We start from the raw sequence: 22,928 nt of genomic DNA on the forward strand, positions 1-22,928 counted from the left end.
GAAGGAGCGGGAGGGTGTTTTGTGTTTGTTTGTCTCTTTATAGTATTGGTGTTTTTAGTGTACATTTGTGAGCGCTTGTTTGTGTGTGTGTGTGTGAGGGAAGGAGCGGGAGGGTGTTTTGTGTTTGTCTCTTTATAGTATTGGTGTTTTTAGTGTACATTTGTGAGCGCTTGTTTGTGTGTGTGAGGGAAGGAGCAGGAGGGTGTTCTGTGTTTGTTTGTCTCTTTATAGTATTGGTGTTTTTAGTGTACATTTGTGAGTGCTTGTTTGTGTGTGTGAAGGAAGGAGCAGGAGGGTGTTTTGTGTTTGTTTGTCTTTTTATTTCTCAGTGTCTGTAAGTGGGATGTCTGAAAGTGAGTTTAGTGAGGTGGGGGTGGAGGAGTTAGAGGAGACTTTGTTTGACGTGGGTGAGGAGGATGTTGGTGAGGTGTCTGGTGGTGATGAGGATGCTGGTGATGGGGCTGATGCTGCTGGGGGCTCTCAGGGCCAAAATGCAGAGAGCTGTGCTTTGGTGCGGGTAATTTTACAACATTGGCGCCAGCTTTTTGAGCTAAAAGTGTCCAGTGCTCGTGAAAGAGCAATCTGGGAAAAAGCTGTGGAGGCCGTGAATGCTGTGGGGACCTCAGTCCGGACATACCAAAGCTGCAGCAAGCGTTTCTATGACGTGAAGCGCCTGGTTAAGCGAAAGCTTGCTCGGGAGGAAAAGTACAAGCGCTGCTACGGTGATACTGTGCCCGTTGACGTAAAGTTCCTGTCGTATGAGCGCCAGATGGTATTACTCATCGCACCAGAGGTGATTGCTCCCCCTGGCGTAATAGACTCCGGTGCACGCCATTCTGCTGAGTATTGCTGACCATGTGATTGGATAATGAAATATGGGGGTTATTCTTGTCCATTCTTTCTGACAAAATCCTTCTTAGATGGACAAACCCATGTGCACTGCGGGTGGGGCAGATGTAACTTGTGCAGAGAGAATTAGATTTGGGTGGGGTTTTTCTTCAAAGTGAGATCTATATTGCAGTGTAAAATAAAGCAGCCAGTATTTACCCTGCACAGAAACAAAATAACTCACCCAAATCTAATTCTCTCTGCACATGTTACATCTGCCCCCCTGCAGTGCACATGGTTTTGTCCATCTAAGAAGGATTTTGTCAGAAAGAATGAACTAGAATAAACCCCTATGTCATGTTGTTTAGGCCCATACAGGGTAATGATTGATTTGCAGGTTACAATGGCACCTTTGCATTGTTGTGTATAATAATGTTGTGTGGGGGTTATTTGTATTCATCTTTGTGTGCCCATTCAATGTGGGCAATTGTAAATGATGGCAGGAGTATAGGACATGGTCTGTTGCTTTGCCAAACCAACCTCATTATCTATACTGTCTTCTAGAAGGTGAGAAATTAATTACAATCCATTTTATTATTTTATTTATTTTTTTGGTTTAAAATAAACACACCTGGTTAAATGGCCCTTCCATCTTATTAAATACCACCCTGGTTTATTTTTTATTTTTTTGTAGTTTTTAAAATATTTGTGGATGTCATTGTTAAATGTATGTGGGCATCTCCTTGATATTGTTGTGTCCACGTAATCACCCACTGTACCTCACCCCATGTGTCCCTGTTACCATGTCAACCTAATTATGTGGCCCATTTGGCAGGTAACATGTTGCTAGTGTATAAAGGGAACACATCACATGTGTTTGTAGCTACTGTCCCATTTAATATTGCAGTGAAAATAGCACCTAGCAGGATTGTGCTTAGTATTACTATACCACACAACTGTCAGGGGTGTGCTAGTGTTGTAGGAGGCAAGTATAATACCACACAACTGTCAGGGGTGTGCTCAGTGGCGGAACTGCAGGAGGCAATGGAGTCAGCTGCCGCCGGGTTTTTGGTCTTCAGGGGGCGCTTCTCCATTGTCTCCTGCTGTCCGCCGATTCATCCCCGCAGTTGTACATTAGCCGACGGAAGAGTTGAGGCACGGAAGCTGCCTTCTCTTCTCACACAGAGACTGAGCTGGCAGCCGACTGACACTAGGGGGAGCAGGTGCGCCCAGCTCCTTCCAGGCTGTACATTACGTCGTAGATGGCTGAAGCACTCTCCTGCACCGCGTGTGGGGGAATATAGCCACACACAGGTAGGCACTGACAGCCCCTGCTGCTTCATGTTGCAGTGGGGGTGGGGGTGGGGGGGGGGGCACAATGATTTTATATGTTCGTAGATTTTTAAGTGAGGTGTGTGTTTGTTTTCCTAGGAAAAGTTGTGTTTATTTAGTTGAAATAGGAGTGTGTGTTTTTTGTTTTTTTTGTAAAACAGGTGTGTGCATCTCAGTGAGAGGTGTGTGAGTGAAAAAGGTGTGTGTGTGAGTGGTGTGTGTGTGTCTGAGTGAGAGGCGTGCGTGTGTCTGCCTGAAAGGTGTGTGTGTCTGAGTGAAAGAGGTGTGTGTGTGTGTGTGTGTGTGTGTGTGTGTGTCTGAGTGAGAAGTGTGTGTGTGTTTCTGAGTGAAAGGCGTGTGTGTGTTTCTGATTGAGAGGTGCGTGTGTGTGTGTCTGAGTGAAAGGTGTGTGTGTGTGTGTCTGTGTGAGAGGTCTGAGTGAAAGGTGTGTCTGTGTGTATATGAGTAAAAGGAGTGTGTGCGTCCGAGTGAGAGATTGATATATAAAATGTGTGTGTAGGGGGGCACCAACATTAATCATGCCTCCGGGCGACTGGGGCAAACTTATGCCACTGGGTGTGCTAGTGTTGTAGGAGGCAAGTATAATTGTTTTTTTGTGCTTGTGAGTTATGTTTCATTCATCTGTTACGTGTTTTTCATTGTAACATTTTTTTTTTAATTCAATCGTCTTTATTCCAATTTTTCCATATAAAATTACATATAAAATTACAGCACATTTACTTCCAATCAGTGGTTGAAGTGGGGTGGTATACGGGGGTATGCCATACCGCCACTTTAATCTGAAGATAAAAAAAAAAACTTTTTTTCCCCCTCAGGATGCTCTCTGATCACTCAGCAGCGCATATTGTGCTTTTGTTATACCCCTGTACAACGGGGCAGTCTGGCAGGGGATGTTGATGGACAGGGGGGTGTCCGAAGGTGCGCACTATATTCACTCTTTACTTTTCCATACCCCCACTTCAAAATTTCCATACCCCCACTTCAAAATTTCCACTTCGACCACTGCTTCCAATTATATCACAATTAGGAGACAAACAGATACATTTCACAAACACTATTACACATAACATGCATATCTACAGTAGGTCATCAAGTCTGTTCGACAGTATTTGTGCTCTTCATTATTGTCAGTTCAGTACTTATTATCCCTGTTATTCATTAACTTCAGTAAACCAATTTCCAGTGTACTTATAGTGTTATATCTTTATTTTACTATTTATACTTAACTCTTACAGTGGTAAATCTTACTTACATCTCGTATATCGTTTATCAGCTTTATATTGACTAATATCATTTCTTTAGTGGACATCTGCGCATCTGGTATCTGGTGACCGCTATCTATCTCTTAACTATTCTTACTAAGTGAGCTATGTATTTCTGTAAGTTAGATTGTGAATAAATAGTCATTTTTTCTGTGCCTCTTTTCTGTGATTTTAATAGTTATACTATAAGTCATTCACACGAAACCTGCAAACATTTTCCTTTCTAAAAACAAAAAGGAAAGGATAAAAAGGATTTATATATGTGCCCTGTAGTGGTTAAACTAATCGTACCGATTTTGATTCTGTGCCCTTAACACTTTCTTGATTAGGTTGTTATCTCTTCGTCGCCTAGCCTTGCTAAGTGCGATTTCCGCCATCTGTCCCACTTATCGTGGAATTTCTTTTGTGTGTTCTTTGAATAAAACATATATCTTTTGTGTTTCATCACATCGTTGACCAATGCTCTCCATTTTGACATTGCTGGGCGCTTAGGCGAGAACCACACATGGGCTATCACCACCTTTGCCAGAGTGGTCAAGCTAATAACATAAGGGTGGAGCATTGGTGAACGATCCCCCCCCCAATTTCCACTCCAAGCAAGCAGGCTCTAGGACCCATTTGTGCTATTAAAGGAATTGTCATCTTAAGATCATTCCACACTTGTTCCCAGAAAGAATGCACTTTAGGGCAGTCCCACAACATGTGCTTGAAGCCTGCCTCTGTTGCCGCATATCTTGGACATCTATCATATTCTCTTAGACCTGCTCTATGCATCCCCACTGGGGTGCGATAGATCCTGTGGAGTATAAAGAAGTGAATTTGTTGGTATCTAACTGAAGATGTTGCAAGCTTAATAGATCCTAATATATCCTCCCAATTCTCTGTTGTTAATGGGCCCAGATCTATCTCCCATTTCATTCTTATTCGCTCTGTTAGGAGCTGGTGCTGTCGTGTATTTATAGTATTGTATAATCTAGATACCCGAACACTACTACCCAACCTTCGAAGCATTAATTTTTGTTTTAACAATTTATTATTCTTTTTTGCAATTGTGAAATGTGTTATACAGTCAAGCAATTGATAGTATATAAGAGTAATAATTAACCAAAATAACTTGTGTCGGTCTCCTCTCTTTTACAACTTCAGTCGAGTTAGAACATTTCCTTTATCAATATCTTATTGGACTATGAACATTTCCATCTCAGCTGGTAGTATTTGTCTGATAAACCTGGTGTATTATATACTAATATATATACGTCATAAATGAAAGATGTTTTAAATCTGGAGTGATATAACTTCATAAATGTCTGGTCCAGGGGGTCTGGATGTGGTAGGGTTATAATAAGTGAGGATAATGTATTCACGTAATGACGGGTCTGAAGATACATATATAACTGTGTCTTTTGTAGATCGTATTTATCTTGCAATGTTTGAAAAGAGGGATCCTCCTGGGTCAAAGAGTTTGGTAGCTAAGTCAAGACCTTTATGACACCATTCTTTGTATTGTGGGTTAGTCAGTGAAGGTGGAAAGTTGGGATTTCCCCAGATTAGAATAAAGGGGGAAATAAGAGGATTCCTTTGAAGCTTTCTGTTTATCAGAGACCATGCATTGTAAGTACCTTTAAAAAGAATAAGGTTTTGGATATGTTGGGGTAATTTTGATAAGGGAGAGTGTAATAATGCACTTGGAGAGTAAGGATGGAAGATGTTTTCATCTAATCTAGGGTTGACATATGTAGAGTTATTGTACATCCAGTCAGCAATGTACCGAAAATGGTTAGAGCAGGAGTACAATGAGAAATTAGGAATTTTGAGGCCTCCTTAGTTTGTGGAGCGACATCCTGGATTTTTTTCCTGCCCATAGAAATCTAGACATCAGTTTTTCAAGTAGTCGTATATCAGGGGTTGGGATGATATAAGGAATAATTTGTAATTGGTAAAATATTTTTCTTATACTTATAAGAACTGCTGCTCGGCCTAGGAGTGATTTTTCTAGTTGTGAGGAGATTTTATTTATTAATGGTGTAAAGGTTTCTTTATACATGGAGTATGGGCTTTTAGTGATGGTTATACCAAGATATTTAATGTTGTCAGGTTGAATTTTGAATTGTGTGATGGTGGGGTGTGTAGCTAATTCTGGTGTCAACGGAGTGAGGGGTAAGATTTCAGTTTTGACGGCGTTTAACTTGTATCCTGAAATAGGGCCGAAAGAGTCTATTAGTCATTATAGCAGGAATGGACGTCAGTGGGTCGGACACAAATAGTAGCAAATCGTCTACAAATAGAGCTAGTTTTAATTCTTCTCTGCGGACATGTATACCTGTATATAATTGGGAAGATCTTAGAGCAATGGTAAGGGGCTCTATGGCCAGTGCAAAGAGAAGGGGAGAAAGGGGGCAAACCTTTCTCGTACCTCTCTGGACATCAAATGGAGGGGATAGAAAACCGTTGCACGCAATTTGGGATGTGGGGGCAATGTATAGAGTTCGGGGAAAAGATATGATTTGTTGAGGAATACCAAATTTTGACATGGTGTTGAAGAGATGTGGCCATTTCACCATATTGAATGCTTTCTCCGCATCTATCGCTAAAATCAGTTTAGGGGCGATAGGATGTGTTTGGGAGATCGAGTGTTGGGTGGTGGCCAGAACTTTCCTAACGTTCCTGACTGAGTGACGTCCCGATATAAATCCAGTCTGGTCACGGTGAATTATATGTGGGAGAATAGGGTTCAACCTTTCGGCCAGAATCTTCGTAAGCAACTTATAGTCGCAATTTAATAATGAGATTGGACGGTATGATCCTGGGAGCGTCAGGTCTCGGCTTGGTTTGGGGATCAGTTTGATGATCGCCGAGTTAAAATAGGGGGGAATAGAGTTATTGACCAGTATATAGTTAAAAACTGAGGTGAGGATGGGGGCAATTCTGTCTGAATACATTTTGTAAAAATCAATGTGTGATCTGACATTATAATGGGGTGGATCTTTGCCATTTTTATCTGGGGTGAAAGATTAGTATAAATAAAAATGAAATCTATACATGATAAGGTGTGATGTGCTGCTGATATACATGTATACTCTCTGTGTCAGATGGAGAGCCCTCCATACATCTGTCAATTGTAGACTTTTTAATAAAAATGGGATGTTTATTCTGGGGGAATGTCTATTTTTACTTATAATATTAGATCGGTCTGGGATGGGGTGTGCAGTAAGGTTAAAGTCTCCACATAGGATTAGGGGTGAGGAGACATGTGGGGTGAGTAGAGTGATGATTTTCTTGAAAAAAGAATGAGAGTATGTGTTAGGTGCGTAAATAGAACATATGACATACGGCTTGCCAGCGATTGTTACTGCTACTATAAGATAGCTGCCCTCAATGTCAGCCTGCACTGATGTGACCTCACTTGAAAGGGATCTAGAAACCAAAATCACAATGCCTCTTGATTTAGAATTGTAGGCTAGAATCTTCCATTTCATCATTTGAAGTTTTAGAACTTCTGGTGGTAATAAATGCGTCTCCAGGAGACATACAATGTCTAATGCCTGTTTTTGTAAGTAGACCAATACCTTACCTCGTTTAGCCGGTGAGTGGAAGCCTCCGACATTAAGAGTAACCATTTTGATCTCAGTCATGAGTATCAGGGTGGACGGGTGTGAAGAACAACAAGCTGGCGTGGAATCTCGTCTCTAAATCTCTTACTCCGGCAACGTGCAGACACATTGGGGAAGAAGCAAGGGAGGAAAACATATATACACACAAGACAGGGGGAGCAACAATCGAGTATTGAAAAGTAGTGCGATCCATGCACTTTTTAGGCAGTCCAGAACATGGACATTCCGCGAAAAAGAATTAACTAATGCCATAATTAGTATATAGAGATATAGTTAACCTAGGGAAGATGTGTGTGTGTGTGTGTGTGTGTGTGGAGAGGGGGGGGGGGAGGAAAGGGAAGGGAAGGGGAGGGAAATGGGAGGGATTTGGTAGAGGCAGGTATTTCACAGAGTGTCAAATCAAGATTGCCAAGGCTGAAGCAATGAAGGTCATCTGGGGGTAATAAGTCCAAATATAGAAGGAGTTCCTTGTATAATGCATTTGGATTACTTATCCATTATGTCTGCTGATGTTGCGGAAAGTTTTTCTCGAAGCAATCCACTGGCTTCTTCTGGGTTCGAAAAGTCATAGTGAGTATCATCGGTGAAGATTCTCAAGCGGGCAGGATACATCAGCGCAAATTTCAGTTTATTATCAACCAACTGAGTACATATAGGGGAGAATGCTTTCCTCTGCTTAGATAATTCTGCGGAAATATGAAAATTGAAATATGCGTAAGCGTTTTCCTTCCCACATAAGAGTTTGGTTTTTACGAAAGGCTCTCCAGAAGGCCACTTTATGTAGGTAATTTAAACATCGAAACAGGACAGGTCTTTGCCTAGGATCATTATGTTTAGGTAGATATCCTACATGGTGCACTCTTTCGACAACCAGATCCTTGCATTCAGATGTTATGCCTAGCAAGTCGGGAAGTTTCTAAGTGACAAGTCCACTCTGATATTGTTCCTTCTGGAACGGTTTTCCATCTCGTCAAGTTTATTCCAGAGGTGGTAATTATCCTTTGGTGTCTGATAACATCTTTTTGCACTGTATGCATATCATGGGATAGTGTGCCCAATCTATTCTCATTAGTGGATACTCTAGTGGTGAGTTGTTGTAGTTGTTGGGATATCTCTTGAACTGCATTAGATAATAAAGGAGCCATAGTGGACTTTATAGCATCCACAATGTCTCCGTAAGTCACAGGGGACTCAGGATCTCTATGGATCTGAGGTATATCAGAGTCACCTTGCGTAGCGGCCGATTGCTTAGAAGCAGGAGAGAGGGGAGAGATGTCATCCTCTTCTTCTGGTGCCATATTATGCTCTGCGTTTCTCGTTCCTTGTTGGAACTTGTTTATGTGGTATCCCTGCTGAGAGGAATGTTTCCATCTGTGCTAGCAATATCTGTATAGGCCCTTTGTATTTTGGGAAATGTTACAGTGACTGACTGTTTCGGGAGCAGTGTGTTGATGCAGGGTATCTCTGCTCCTGTTAAATGCACATTAATGGGAAGAGGAAGGAAAAGTTCTCCACTACTTCCAGATCTGTGCGGTGCCAGTAAGGGGGTTATGGAGGTATTTGTAGACCCTCTCTGACCTCTTTAAATGTGTTTTGTCCCTATTAATCCTACAGATGTGCTGGGGTCTGAGACAGGAGTATGCAGGCTTTCTGGTGCAGGTAAGGAGAGGGGGGGCACGGGGGGGGGGGGGGGGGGGTAGCGCTTGAGGTAGCTATGCGGCACTGGTGATATGAGAGCAGGGACACCCACTGTGTGTACAGTACCTCCGGAGCGAGGTTAGCTCTGGTTCTCAATTGTAGCGGAGAAGTGTTGTGTTCTGGCTTCTCTGCGGACACTGCTCTGAGATGGCGCCGGGAGGCAATGACGTCACTGGGTGCATGTGTTAGCTGAGAGGAGGGTGGGGGACAGTATGCATCTCCCAGCAGTGGGTGAGCATCTCCTTCCACTGGGAGGGAGTGAGGGTGCATGAGAGCAGGAGGCTGTATAATAGGGGTATATGAGCAAGACATTGATAAAAGTTGTGGCGCTGGTGCAGAGGACCGTGGGGACACTTCTGGCAGTGGGGGAACCTGCAGTGCGGCAGCCAGGGCTGGGTTTCCCTAGGGGCGGCACCTGCTTGTGGCGGTACAGGATCCCCCATTCTCATGGGGGTACGTGAAATGCGGGAGCGGGGGTCCGCTGGTGGGGAATTGCCGGAAGGGGGTCAGGGGGGTCTGCAAACTGCGAAAGGTAGGGGGGGCGTGGGGGTCCGTGAATCGCGCGCAGGGGGGGGGGCACGTGAGTCACGGGAGGGGAGGTCATGGGGGGCCGCGAATTGCAAGAGTGGAGGTCGCAGGGGGGCCGCGAATCGTGGGATGGGGCACTTGAATCATGGGAGGGTGGGTTGCGGGGGTCCGTGAATTGCTGCAGGGGGCGGGGGTCCGCAAATCACGGGGGGGGGGGTTCAAATCGCGTGAGGGGGGTCGCGGGGGGTGCTGTGAATCACGGGAGGGGGGACCGAGAATCGCGAGAGGGGGGTCGTGGGGATCTGCGAATTGTGGGAGGGACGCAGGTGGCCGCGAATCGCGGGAGGGGGTGCGCGGGGGTGCCGTGAATCGCGGGAAGGGGGTCGTGGGGGGCGTGAATTGCGGGAGGGGGGAGCCCATGAATCACGGGAGGGGGGGTCGCGGGGGTCCAGGGGGGTGGGGTTTGCTGCTCATCTACACCATGGTGGATGGTGGGTATGTACTGTAGCCCTGGCTGGGTGGGAGAGGTGATGTCAAGGGAGTTGTGGTGTGTAGAACACTGGTCTTTTCCCTAGGGGGGTGGGTTTGTGTATCCCGCTGGGCGGGAACGTTATACACACAGGGGATGAGTGACAGATCTGGCTAAATATATAAAAGATTTTGGCTGTATTACCATCTTAAACATGTTTATGCGCCCAGTAAGTGTTATTGGTAGTTTTTTTCCATAAATGCATACGCACTATAAATACTGTTGTCACTGGGTGTACATTAAATTCCACATAACGTTGTGGGCAAGGGGTTATCCATATGCCTAAATATTTAAATTGCACAGTCCACTTTATTGGGTGTGTAAGCTGTTGGTCCTCTGGGATATAGCCCGGAATTGGTAGTATACTGGATTTATCCCAGTTTATAAGTAATCCTGAGAAATCCCCAAAGCTATTTACTACGTTGAGCATTTGCTATAAAGATTTCCCAGCGTCTTGCAGAAAGAACATTTTTCGTATAGGGCAATATCGTCCTCAATCCCTCCTATTTTAATGCCTCTTATTTCTGGGTCAAAACGTACTAAACATGCCATCTATTGCCATTAAAAACAGAGCCGGGGACAATGGGCAGCCTTGTCGAGTACCCATTTTCAGATTAAATGGATTTGAAGTGTGTCCATTTACCGAAACTCTTGCCACCTGAGAAGCATATAGCATCTGGATCCATTTAATAAAATGGGGTCCAAATGCTAGTTTTCGAAAGACAGCCCACATATAATTCCACTGGACTGTGTCAAAGGCCTTGGTTGCGTCCAAAGACTCAACCAAGGCCACTGTCTTTAAGATATGACTCCTCTGTAAGTGATATTATAGGCGCCGCAAATTATGGGTTATATTTCTTTCTGGCGTAAACCCTGACTGACCTGGGTACAGGGCTCATTCTTTCTCTGCTATAATGTATAGTACAGTACTGTGCAGTATACCATAGCACCTTCCCCCAGCCACACTGACTGCATGAGCTGAGCACAGGGCTCATGCTTTCTCTGCTATAATGTATAGTACAGTACTGTGCAGTATACCGTAGCACCGCCCCCCAGCCACACTGACTGCATGAGCTGAGCACAGGGCTCATGCTTTCTCTGCTATAATGTATAGTACAGTACTGTGCAGTATACCGTAGCACCTTCCCCAAGCCACACTGACTGCATGTGCTGAGCAGTGCCCATGCTTTCTCTGCTATAATGTATAGTACAGTACTATGCAGTGTACCATAGCACCTTCCCCCAGCTACACTGACTGCACGTGCTGAGCAGGGCTCATGCTTTCTCTGCTATATTGTCTAGTACAGTACTGTGAAGTATACCATAGCACCTTGCCCCAGCTACACTGACTGCATGTGCTGAGCAGGGCCCATGCTTTCTCTACTATAATGTATAGTACAGTACTGTGCAGTATACCGCAGCGCATTCCCCCAGCGACACTGACTGCATGTGCTGAGCAGGGCCCATGCTTTCTCTGCTATATTGTATAGTACAGTCATGTGCAGAATACCGTAGCACCTTTCCCCAGCCACACTGACTGCATGTGCTGAGCAGGGCTCATGCTTTCTCTGCTATAATGTACAGTACTGTGCAATATACCGTAGCACTTACCCTCAGCCACACTGACTGCATGTGCTGAGCAGGGCCCATGCTTTCTCTGCGATAATGTACAGTATTGTGCAGTATACTGTAGCGCCTTCCCCCAGCCACACTGACTGCATGTGCTGAGCAATGCCCATGCTTTCTCTGCTATAATGTATAGTACAGTACTGTGCAGTATACGGTAGCGCCTTCCCCAGCCACACTGACTGCTTGTGCTGAGCACTGCTGCTGTGTTCTCTGCTATAATATATAGTACAGTACTGTGCAGTATACTGTAGTGCCTTCTCCCAGCCACACTGACTGCATGTGCTGAGCAGGGCTCATGCTTTCTCTGCTATAATGTACAGTACAGTACTGTGCAGTATACCGTAGCGCCTTCCCCCAGCCACACTGACTGCATGAGCTGAGCAGGGCCCATGTTTTATCGGCTATAATGTACAGTACAGTACTGTGCAGTATACCGCAGCACCTTCCCCCAGCCACATTGACTGCACGTGCTGAGCAGGGCTCATGCTTTCTCTGCTATAATGTATAGTACAGTACTGTGCAGTATACCGTAGCACCTTCCCCCAGCCCCACTGACCGCATGTGCTGAGCAGGGCTCCTGCTTTCTCTATTATAATGTACAGTACAGTACAGTACTGTGCAGTATACCGTAGCGCCTTCCCCCAGACACACTGACTGCATGTGCTGAGCAGGGCCCATGCTTTCTCTACTATAATGTGTAGTACAGTACTGTGCAGTATACCGTAGTGCCTTCCCCAAGCCACACTGACTGCACGTGCTTAGCAATGCTCATGCTTTCTCTGCTATAACGTATAGTACAGTACTGTGCAGTATACCGTAGTGCCTTCCCCCAGACACACTGACTGCATGTGCTGAGCAGGGCTCATGCTTTCTCTGCTATAATGTATAGTACAGTACTGTGCAGTATACCGTAGCGCCTTCCCCCAGCCACACTGACTGCATGCGCTGAGCAGGGCTCCTGCTTTCTCTGCTATAATGTATAGTACAGTACTGTGCAGTATACCTTAGCGGCTTCCCCCAGCCACACTGACTGCACGTGCTGAGCAGGGCCCATGCTTTCTCTACTATAATGTATAGTACAGAACTGTGCAGTTTACCGTAGCACCTTTCCCCACCACACTGACTGCATGTGCTGAGCAGGGCCCATGCTTTCTCTGCTATAATGTATAGTACAGTACTGTGCAGTATACCGTAGCGCCTTTCCACAGCCACACTGACTGCATGTGCTGAGCAGGGCCCATGCTTTCTCTGCTATAATGTATACTACAGTACTGTGCAGTATACAGTAGCGCCTTCGCCCAGCCACACTGACTGCATGTGCTGAGCAGTGCCCATGCTTTCTCTGCTATAATGTATAGTACAGTACTGTGCAGTATACCGTAGCGCCTTCCCCAGCCACACTGACTGCTTGTGCTGAGCACTGCTGCTGTGTTCTCTGCTATAATATATAGTACAGTACTGTGCAGTATACTGTAGTGCCTTCTCACCGCCACACTGACTGCATGTGCTGAGCAGGGCTCATGCTTTCTCTGCTATAATGTATAGTACAGTACTGTGCAGTATACCGTAGCGCCTTCCCCCAGCCACACTGACTGCATGAGCTGAGCAGGGCCCATGTTTTATCGGCTATAATGTACAGTACAGTACAGTACTGTGCAGTATACCGCAGCACCTTCCCCCAGCCACATTGACTGCACGTGCTGAGCAGGGATCATGCTTTCTCTGCTATAATGTATAGTACAGTACTGTGCAGTATACAGTAGCACCTTCCCCCAGCCCCACTGACCGCATGTGCTGAGCAGGGCTCCTGCTTTCTCTACTATAATGTACAGTACAGTACAGTACTGTGTAGTATACCGTAGCGCCTTCCCCCAGACACACTGACTGCATGTGCTGAGCAGGGCCCATGCTTTCTCTACTATAATGTGTAGTACAGTACTGTGCAGTATACCGTAGTGCCTTCCCCAAGCCACACTGACTGCACGTGCTTAGCAATGCTCATGCTTTCTCTGCTATAACGTATAGTACAGTACTGTGCAGTATACCGTAGTGCCTTCCCCCAGACACACTGACTGCATGTGCTGAGCAGGGCTCATGCTTTCTCTGCTATAATGTATAGTACAGTACTGTGCAGTATACCGTAGCGGCTTCCCCCAGCCACACTGACTGCACGTGCTGAGCAGGGCCCATGCTTTCTCTACTATAATGTATAGTACAGAACTGTGCAGTTTACCGTAGCACCTTTCCCCAGCCACACTGACTGCATGTGCTGAGCAGGGCCCATGCTTTCTCTGCTATAATGTATAGTACAGTACTGTGCAGTATACCGTAGCGCCTTTCCACAGCCACACTGACTGCATGTGCTGAGCAGGGCCCATGCTTTCTCTGCTATAATGTATACTACAGTACTGTGCAGTATACAGTAGCGCCTTCTGTGACGGAACCAGGCCACGCCCCTTTCCGTCATATGTTGTTCTCCCGCCTCTTTCTGCGCTTCAGCAAAGAGAATTGCAAAATGCCGGCGATAACCGGATATTATCACTGACTGTATTCATATCTGAGCTGTGTTCCCCAGACTGCTGTATACAGGGGACATCACAGGGCTGTATGTCGGACAATAATAGGATGTTATACTGACTGTAATCATATCTGAGCTGTGTTCCCCAGACTGCTGTATACAGGGGACATCACAGGGCGGTATGTCGGACAATAATAGGATGTTATACTGAATAATCCAAACAGGTTATTCCATTAGGCTGAGTATGTGTGCTACTGGAGGGAACTATTCCCTCATGTTATGTAAATGACTGTAATATGTTCCCAAAGCTTTGTATACTGTATCCCATACTGTAACATATGCATATGAAGGCAAGAAGATAGTTTTCTGGGCACAGGAGAAACTGGTAGGGAGGATCAGCGTTGCCCGTGGTTACGTCACTGCCTCCAGGTCCTGTTCTTAGTAAACTGCGATGGTATCATGAATAAGGGATTTGTGACTATGAAGTTAATTATGGCAGTCTTCCCAAATGTATATTACTCAAATAATGCAACTGTATATGTGGAGACAAATGGTCCGGCTAGAATGGACCAAATGCTTAGATTGGAATGTGTTTATTTTGTGTAGTCTTAGGTTCAGGGATCAAAGGGCCTCTTTATAGGCTGTTTAGTAACAGAGACAACAGGTAGTGGCAGAGACATACACTTCCCCCCCAAATAACAAGAAGCTAAAGGATGGATAACACCAGGGTCAGTCTCCAGAGAAGAGATCTGTTCACATGAAGGTGTGAAATCCCTCACGTACACAAGCTTCAAAGCCAGATGAACGGAGTGAGTTAATCAGCCAATGGACAGGTAATAGGAGACCCTGTTACATTCATGCAACTGCACCCAGCATAGGAAGGGTTAAGAATTCCTGAGGGAGGGGGAGAGGGGTGCTTTTGGGATGTAAGTTGGTGTTTGCAGGGAGAGAGGGAGAGATGTGAATGAGAGCCAGCGCTGGGAGTCGTGGACTAGCGTGTCCTGCCCATCTGAGCTTAATCTGAAGGTAACGTGGTAAGGTTCTGATAACGTGACTAATACTGATGGCCTTTCTGTATATAATGTATATAGACTGTAATTGCTGATTTTACATGTATAACCCGTGTGTAAAATAAAGGTAATACTTTTGTAAAAAAAAAAAAAATCTTCTTTCTGCATCCATCCAGGATCCCTGACCCGGCGAGGCAGGATCCCAGGGGAGGAAGCTGAGTTCCCTCCAAACCCCACCAGAACATCAGCAGTGGGCAGTCGGCCCTGGCGCAGTGGACCCCATACCACAGCCAGCGGTTGCATCCAGCGTGCCAGCACCCGGACGGCACCCACAGGCCAAGCGGCTGGGATTCATCACCTGCAGGACCAGCAGTGGGCAGTCGGCCCTGGCGCAGTGGACCCCATACCACAGCCAGCGGTTGCATCCAGCGTGCCAGCACCCCAACGGCACCCACAGGCCAAGCGGCTGGGATTCATCACCTGCAGGACCGGCAGCGGGCATCGACCTTGGCTCAGTGGAGCCCGTACCTCCGCTGGGGTTCTGCATTCCCCCCTCACCAAGGCCCCACCAGCCTCAGCTCAGAGACTGCCCAAGGTGACTATTGACTGTGGAAGGGAAGGGGAGGTGTTCACCTTTGTGTGGTTCTGATATAGTTAGTGTGTGCTGTGTATATTGTAGGCTACCTGTATTGTGTAGTGTTAGTGGTGTGGTTATGGTTTTCATGTACTGTTAATATGAAATAAAGGTGCGTTTTGTACCTTGCTTTTGTGGCCTTACTGTGTGATCCGCGAACCGAGGTTCTCCCGGGACTGTGCAAATGCTGTAAACACTGCCTTTCTCAAGGCGGATACGAGCGATAGGTCCCTCCATGCACCCATGAGCCCGGGAGTCTTCACAATTGGTGGCAAGCAGTGGGGATCACACAGTCCTGTAGACCAGGCAGAACCAGGGGCCCGTATCGTTATACGGCCAGGTTCTGTTGGCGCAATAGCCCATAACCAGTAGTATAGAACCACACAGAGGTGAGCTCTTGTAACCCTAGCAGGGATGCCGGGGAGGAGAAAAAGGATAATTTGTGAGGGCATTAAGCGAGGGAAGAATTCCGCTTAAGTGCCGGCTTGTCCAGGGGACAATCCCTGCAAGCGAGGGAACGGCGGAGTGTGCCGTGGCCCAGAAACGGAAGCTGACGTAAGGGGGTCCAGCAAGTGACGCTGACCAAGCTCTACGAGTGCAGCCCGTGTGGAGAATGGCTCCAGGAAAAGGACAGAGACGTCCAAAGAGAGGCAAGAGGTGCCCACAGTCACCCAGAGCAGTGAGGCTCATAGATGAGGAATCGTCATGGAGTCTTCTGGCTGAGGAATGGGACTGGAGAAGCCCATCCACGCTGATGCAGCCCCTCTGGGAGGATTGGGAAGCAGCATATCGGTGGATTAATGTATGGACAGGAGCTACTACAGAGGAGAAAGCAGCTTACCTGACCGATGAATTTAAGCAGTATGTATCTGAGGCTGCTGCAGGAAACCTGCTGCATACGGTGGCGTGGAAGGCTTTTGTCACAGAAGTAAGTAACGCCACGCATCAGCTAATGCATAGAAGCCGGATCGCTGAGGCCAGCGTGCCAGCACCGGGTAACATGGGTCCTGGGAAGGAGCCCGCAAAGAGAACTCAAAGGGAGGAGGAGTTGATGGTGCCACCGGGGTGGATGACCGAGGGGTCCACTACCGAGATCCCAGGGGGGGAGGCAGAGGAACTGTGGCCTGCAGAATCTGGAGCTCCATTAGCGAGAATGAGTCTGGAGGACCTAACTGACGAATGGAGGCTACGATGCAGCACACCCCCTGAAGGCCGCTCACACTGCACTCTTATCCGATGGGTGTATGAGCAACAAGAGGACCCGCTACATGCATTCAGCGTGTATAGGAACTATGTCCTGTGTCCAGGAGAACTGAGAAGTGTCCAGGAGCAGTTGCAGTGTCTCCTGCACTGTTATGATAATGCAGAGAGGGTCGCCCTGGCACAGGGACAGCTGAATTCTTCAGAGTGGCTGGACCAGTGTCAGAGGGTGGAGGCAGAGGAACGTCGGCTGCTGCAGCTTATGCATCCTCAGAGAGCCACAGAACTAGATCCCCCACTGACACAGGGAGAAATCACAGAACTGTTCCCATTCAGTGAGTTGGGAAATGAGGAACTAGCTGTGGAGTGCCCCTGTGATATCGCACCAGGGACCCGGGACTCTAAAGGAGCCCTATCATCATGGACTGTGTCTGTTGCAGATGGACATTGGGAAGGGGATATTTATTCCCCCTGCATTGTGCCAAGTAGTGTGGCGGAGCTGGGCACTGTGGCCCCACATGGTGATGATGGACTGGTGCACACGGAGCCCGTGATAGATGGAGCAGTGCCAGTATACAGTGCAGGGGCTGCCCCAGAGAATAGCCCCAGAGCAGAGCAGATCTTGGAGGCTGGGACTGTGATGGCTGAGTCCTCGCCACAGGAGGTACAAAGCAGTGGTCAGCCACTGCTCCAAGCAGCTAGCCAAAGGATGGGGGTGCACCCAAAAATGGCACCCCAGGAAGAATGGCAGTACATCTTCCCTTTTGCAGATATGGGAGATGGAGACTTTGAAACTAGCGGCCAGGGGGTCTACAATGATTGTGCCCCAGCAGAGGGGGCAGTACTTCTCCCCTACATGACCACCAGCGGCCCAGCGAATGGGGGCATCTTGCCCCAGGAGCCCCAGCATATTCAGCAGGGGGAGATGGAAGGAAATGTGTCTGGTGTGTGCTCTGCCACTCTACCACCCCAGGAGGATTATCCAGGACTGTTCCCACTTAGCCATCAGAGCCAGGAGGAGCTGAAGTCAAAAGGCAGGTATGTGACTGGGGAGGGACCAGGGACTGGGGTGCCAGAGCAGGGAGAAGAGGCTGGGGTGCAGCGCTACTGTGAGTCCCCTGCAAGAGTGACTGACTGTAATTATGTGCCCGGGGAGCCGCTGCAGCAAACAGGCAGCCAAGCAAGCAAACATGGAGGGGATGGTCAGAGGCATAGCTCAGCACCCCCCTGCGCCTCAGAGGAAGACACCTCACCACCCAGCATGGCACGAGCAAGAGAATGTGAGTTTGCACCTGGGGCTGTAAGGGAGATGCCAGCAGTGCTGCCGTACAATGCCACCCCACCAGTCCCTCTCATAGCCAGGCTGGGGAAGCAGTGCACCCTGGGGAAGATGGAAGTTTGCCCAGGGGAGGCCCAGCAGTTATTGTTCAAAGGGCTGGGGGAGGTGTTTGACCCAAGGGGGGGGATTGTGGGAAAATCAGGGGGAGACTTGCGGATACCCCCTGCTTCTCTGCAGCCATGGTGTGAAGGAGAATCCCCAGGACCGCTGCCTGCTGCTGAGGGCAGGTGGAGGCTGGGTGTGCTCAGGCCCTGGGAGGTGGGGGAGAAGGATCCCACCAGCAAGGCCCTTCAAGCATCACGTAAGGGTCCAGAGGACCATCTAGAACTGGGGGAGGTGTTTGTGGGGGCTTTTGAGGGAAGAGCCAGGGAAGGATTGCGGATACCCCTTGCTCTTCTGCAGCCATGGTGTGAAGGAGAATTCCCTGGGCCACTGCCTAGTGCTGAGGGCAGGTGGGGGCAGAGTGTGCTGAGGCCCTGCAAGGTGGATGAACAGACATGGATGGAAGGTTGCCCAGGGGAGGCCCAGCAGCTTCAGGGGCTGGGGGAGGTTTCAGACCCAAGTGGGGTGGATGTGAAGGCGTTTGAGGGAGGGACATTGTCGGTACCCGCCACTCCTCTGCAGCCAACATCAGCACTATTGTTAAGAGCGGCCAGGTTCCCGGATGCTGGTCTGCGTGCGCACATCGGGCCCCTCCCAGTTGCGCCAGAGGCGGAGGGAGGAGGAACAACCAAAAGGGAAGGCGAGGAGGAAACATTCCCACCTGACAGTGGAAAACCCTGTACCAGGAGTACTGGAGGTTGTGCGCCAAACTGTGAATGGCTGAGCCCAGGAGGGCCAGGGATAAGCAATACGCAGGGACATTGTGTAGCCGTGAATCGCAGCGGCGGTAAACAACAGGGGTGCTGTGTGACGGAACCAGGCCACGCCCCTTTCCGTCATATGTTGTTCTCCCGCCTCTTTCTGCGCTTCAGCAAAGAGAATTGCAAAATGCCGGCGATAACCGGATATTATCACTGACTGTATTCATATCTGAGCTGTGTTCCCCAGACTGCTGTATACAGGGGACATCACAGGGCTGTATGTCGGACAATAATAGGATGTTATACTGACTGTAATCATATCTGAGCTGTGTTCCCCAGACTGCTGTATACAGGGGACATCACAGGGCGGTATGTCGGACAATAATAGGATGTTATACTGAATAATCCAAACAGGTTATTCCATTAGGCTGAGTATGTGTGCTACTGGAGGGAACTATTCCCTCATGTTATGTAAATGACTGTAATATGTTCCCAAAGCTTTGTATACTGTATCCCATACTGTAACATATGCATATGAAGGCAAGAAGATAGTTTTCTGGGCACAGGAGAAACTGGTAGGGAGGATCAGCGTTGCCCGTGGTTACGTCACTGCCTCCAGGTCCTGTTCTTAGTAAACTGCGATGGTATCATGAATAAGGGATTTGTGACTATGAAGTTAATTATGGCAGTCTTCCCAAATGTATATTACTCAAATAATGCAACTGTATATGTGGAGACAAATGGTCCGGCTAGAATGGACCAAATGCTTAGATTGGAATGTGTTTATTTTGTGTAGTCTTAGGTTCAGGGATCAAAGGGCCTCTTTATAGGCTGTTTAGTAACAGAGACAACAGGTAGTGGCAGAGACATACACTTCCCCCCCAAATAACAAGAAGCTAAAGGATGGATAACACCAGGGTCAGTCTCCAGAGAAGAGATCTGTTCACATGAAGGTGTGAAATCCCTCACGTACACAAGCTTCAAAGCCAGATGAACGGAGTGAGTTAATCAGCCAATGGACAGGTAATAGGAGACCCTGTTACATTCATGCAACTGCACCCAGCATAGGAAGGGTTAAGAATTCCTGAGGGAGGGGGAGAGGGGTGCTTTTGGGATGTAAGTTGGTGTTTGCAGGGAGAGAGGGAGAGATGTGAATGAGAGCCAGCGCTGGGAGTCGTGGACTAGCGTGTCCTGCCCATCTGAGCTTAATCTGAAGGTAACGTGGTAAGGTTCTGATAACGTGACTAATACTGATGGCCTTTCTGTATATAATGTATATAGACTGTAATTGCTGATTTTACATGTATAACCCGTGTGTAAAATAAAGGTAATACTTTTGTAAAAAAAAAAAAAATCTTCTTTCTGCATCCATCCAGGATCCCTGACCCGGCGAGGCAGGATCCCAGGGGAGGAAGCTGAGTTCCCTCCAAACCCCACCAGAACATCAGCAGTGGGCAGTCGGCCCTGGCGCAGTGGACCCCATACCACAGCCAGCGGTTGCATCCAGCGTGCCAGCACCCGGACGGCACCCACAGGCCAAGCGGCTGGGATTCATCACCTGCAGGACCAGCAGTGGGCAGTCGGCCCTGGCGCAGTGGACCCCATACCACAGCCAGCGGTTGCATCCAGCGTGCCAGCACCCCAACGGCACCCACAGGCCAAGCGGCTGGGATTCATCACCTGCAGGACCGGCAGCGGGCATCGACCTTGGCTCAGTGGAGCCCGTACCTCCGCTGGGGTTCTGCATTCCCCCCTCACCAAGGCCCCACCAGCCTCAGCTCAGAGACTGCCCAAGGTGACTATTGACTGTGGAAGGGAAGGGGAGGTGTTCACCTTTGTGTGGTTCTGATATAGTTAGTGTGTGCTGTGTATATTGTAGGCTACCTGTATTGTGTAGTGTTAGTGGTGTGGTTATGGTTTTCATGTACTGTTAATATGAAATAAAGGTGCGTTTTGTACCTTGCTTTTGTGGCCTTACTGTGTGATCCGCGAACCGAGGTTCTCCCGGGACTGTGCAAATGCTGTAAACACTGCCTTTCTCAAGGCGGATACGAGCGATAGGTCCCTCCATGCACCCATGAGCCCGGGAGTCTTCACACCTTCGCCCAGCCACACTGACTGCATGTGCTGAGCAGTGCCCATGCTTTCTCTGCTATAATGTATAGTACATTACTGTGCAGTATACCGTAGCGCCTTCCCCCAGCCACACTGACTGCATGAGCTGAGCAGGGCCCATGTTTTATCGGCTATAATGTACAGTACAGTACAGTACTGTGCAGTATACCGCAGCACCTTCCCCCAGCCACATTGACTGCACGTGCTGAGCAGGGCTCATGCTTTCTCTGCTATAATGTATAGTACAGTACTGTGCAGTATACCGTAGCACCTTCCCCCAGCCCCACTGACCGCATGTGCTGAGCAGGGCTCCTGCTTTCTCTACTATAATGTACAGTACAGTACAGTACTGTGTAGTATACCGTAGCGCCTTCCCCCAGACACACTGACTGCATGTGCTGAGCAGGGCCCATGCTTTCTCTACTATAATGTGTAGTACAGTACTGTGCAGTATACCGTAGTGCCTTCCCCAAGCCACACTGACTGCACGTGCTTAGCAATGCTCATGCTTTCTCTGCTATAACGTATAGTACAGTACTGTGCAGTATACCGTAGTGCCTTCCCCCAGACACACTGACTGCATGTGCTGAGCAGGGCTCATGCTTTCTCTGCTATAATGTATAGTACAGTACTGTGCAGTATACCGTAGCGGCTTCCCCCAGCCACACTGACTGCACGTGCTGAGCAGGGCCCATGCTTTCTCTACTATAATGTATAGTACAGAACTGTGCAGTTTACCGTAGCACCTTTCCCCAGCCACACTGACTGCATGTGCTGAGCAGGGCCCATGCTTTCTCTGCTATAATGTATAGTACAGTACTGTGCAGTATACCGTAGCGCCTTTCCACAGCCACACTGACTGCATGTGCTGAGCAGGGCCCATGCTTTCTCTGCTATAATGTATACTACAGTACTGTGCAGTATACCGTAGCGCCTTTCCACAGCCACACTGACTGCATGTGCTGAGCAGGGCCCATGCTTTCTCTGCTATAATGTATACTACAGTACTGTGCAGTATACAGTAGCGCCTTCGCCCAGCCACACTGACTGCATGTGCTGAGCAGGGCCCATGCTTTCTCTGCTATAATGTATAGTACAGAACTGTGCAGTTTACCGTAGCACCTTTCCCCAGCCACACTGACTGCATGTGCTGAGCAGGGCCCATGCTTTCTCTGCTATAATGTATAGTACAGTACTGTGCAGTATACCGTAGCGCCTTTCCACAGCCACACTGACTGCATGTGCTGAGCATTGCCCATGCTTTCTCTGCTATAATGTATAGTACAGTACTGTGCAGTATACCGTAGCGCCTTCCCCAGCCACACTGACTGCTTGTGCTGAGCACTGCTGCTGTGTTCTCTGCTATAATATATAGTACAGTACTGTGCAGTATACTGTAGTGCCTTCTCACCGCCACACTGACTGCATGTGCTGAGCAGGGCTCATGCTTTCTCTGCTATAATGTATAGTACAGTACTGTGCAGTATACCGTAGCGCCTTCCCCCAGCCACACTGACTGCATGAGCTGAGCAGGGCCCATGTTTTATCGGCTATAATGTACAGTACAGTACAGTACTGTGCAGTATACCGCAGCACCTTCCCCCAGCCACATTGACTGCACGTGCTGAGCAGGGATCATGCTTTCTCTGCTATAATGTATAGTACAGTACTGTGCAGTATACAGTAGCACCTTCCCCCAGCCCCACTGACCGCATGTGCTGAGCAGGGCTCTTGCTTTCTCTACTATAATGTACAGTACAGTACAGTACTGTGTAGTATACCGTAGCGCCTTCCCCCAGACACACTGACTGCATGTGCTGAGCAGGGCCCATGCTTTCTCTACTATAATGTGTAGTACAGTACTGTGCAGT

The 22,928-nt window shown here is 48.1% G+C and overlaps 1 protein-coding gene across 1 annotated transcript in view; it reads left to right on the top strand.

Moving 5' to 3' along the window:
* LOC146007361 (uncharacterized) overlaps positions 1-22,928 on the top strand; it is a 117,839-nt gene that overhangs the window by 57,812 nt on the left and 37,099 nt on the right. Inside the window, exon 4 of the mRNA XM_083145710.1 lies at positions 330-793. Within this exon, the coding sequence (XP_083001836.1) occupies positions 330-793 (464 nt within the window). The remainder of the gene's footprint in view (positions 1-329; positions 794-22,928) is intronic.

This window comes from Crinia signifera, chromosome 6 (assembly GCF_055691185.1).
Source record: "Crinia signifera chromosome 6, ASM5569118v1, whole genome shotgun sequence".
NCBI classification, from domain to species: domain Eukaryota; kingdom Metazoa; phylum Chordata; class Amphibia; order Anura; family Myobatrachidae; genus Crinia; species Crinia signifera.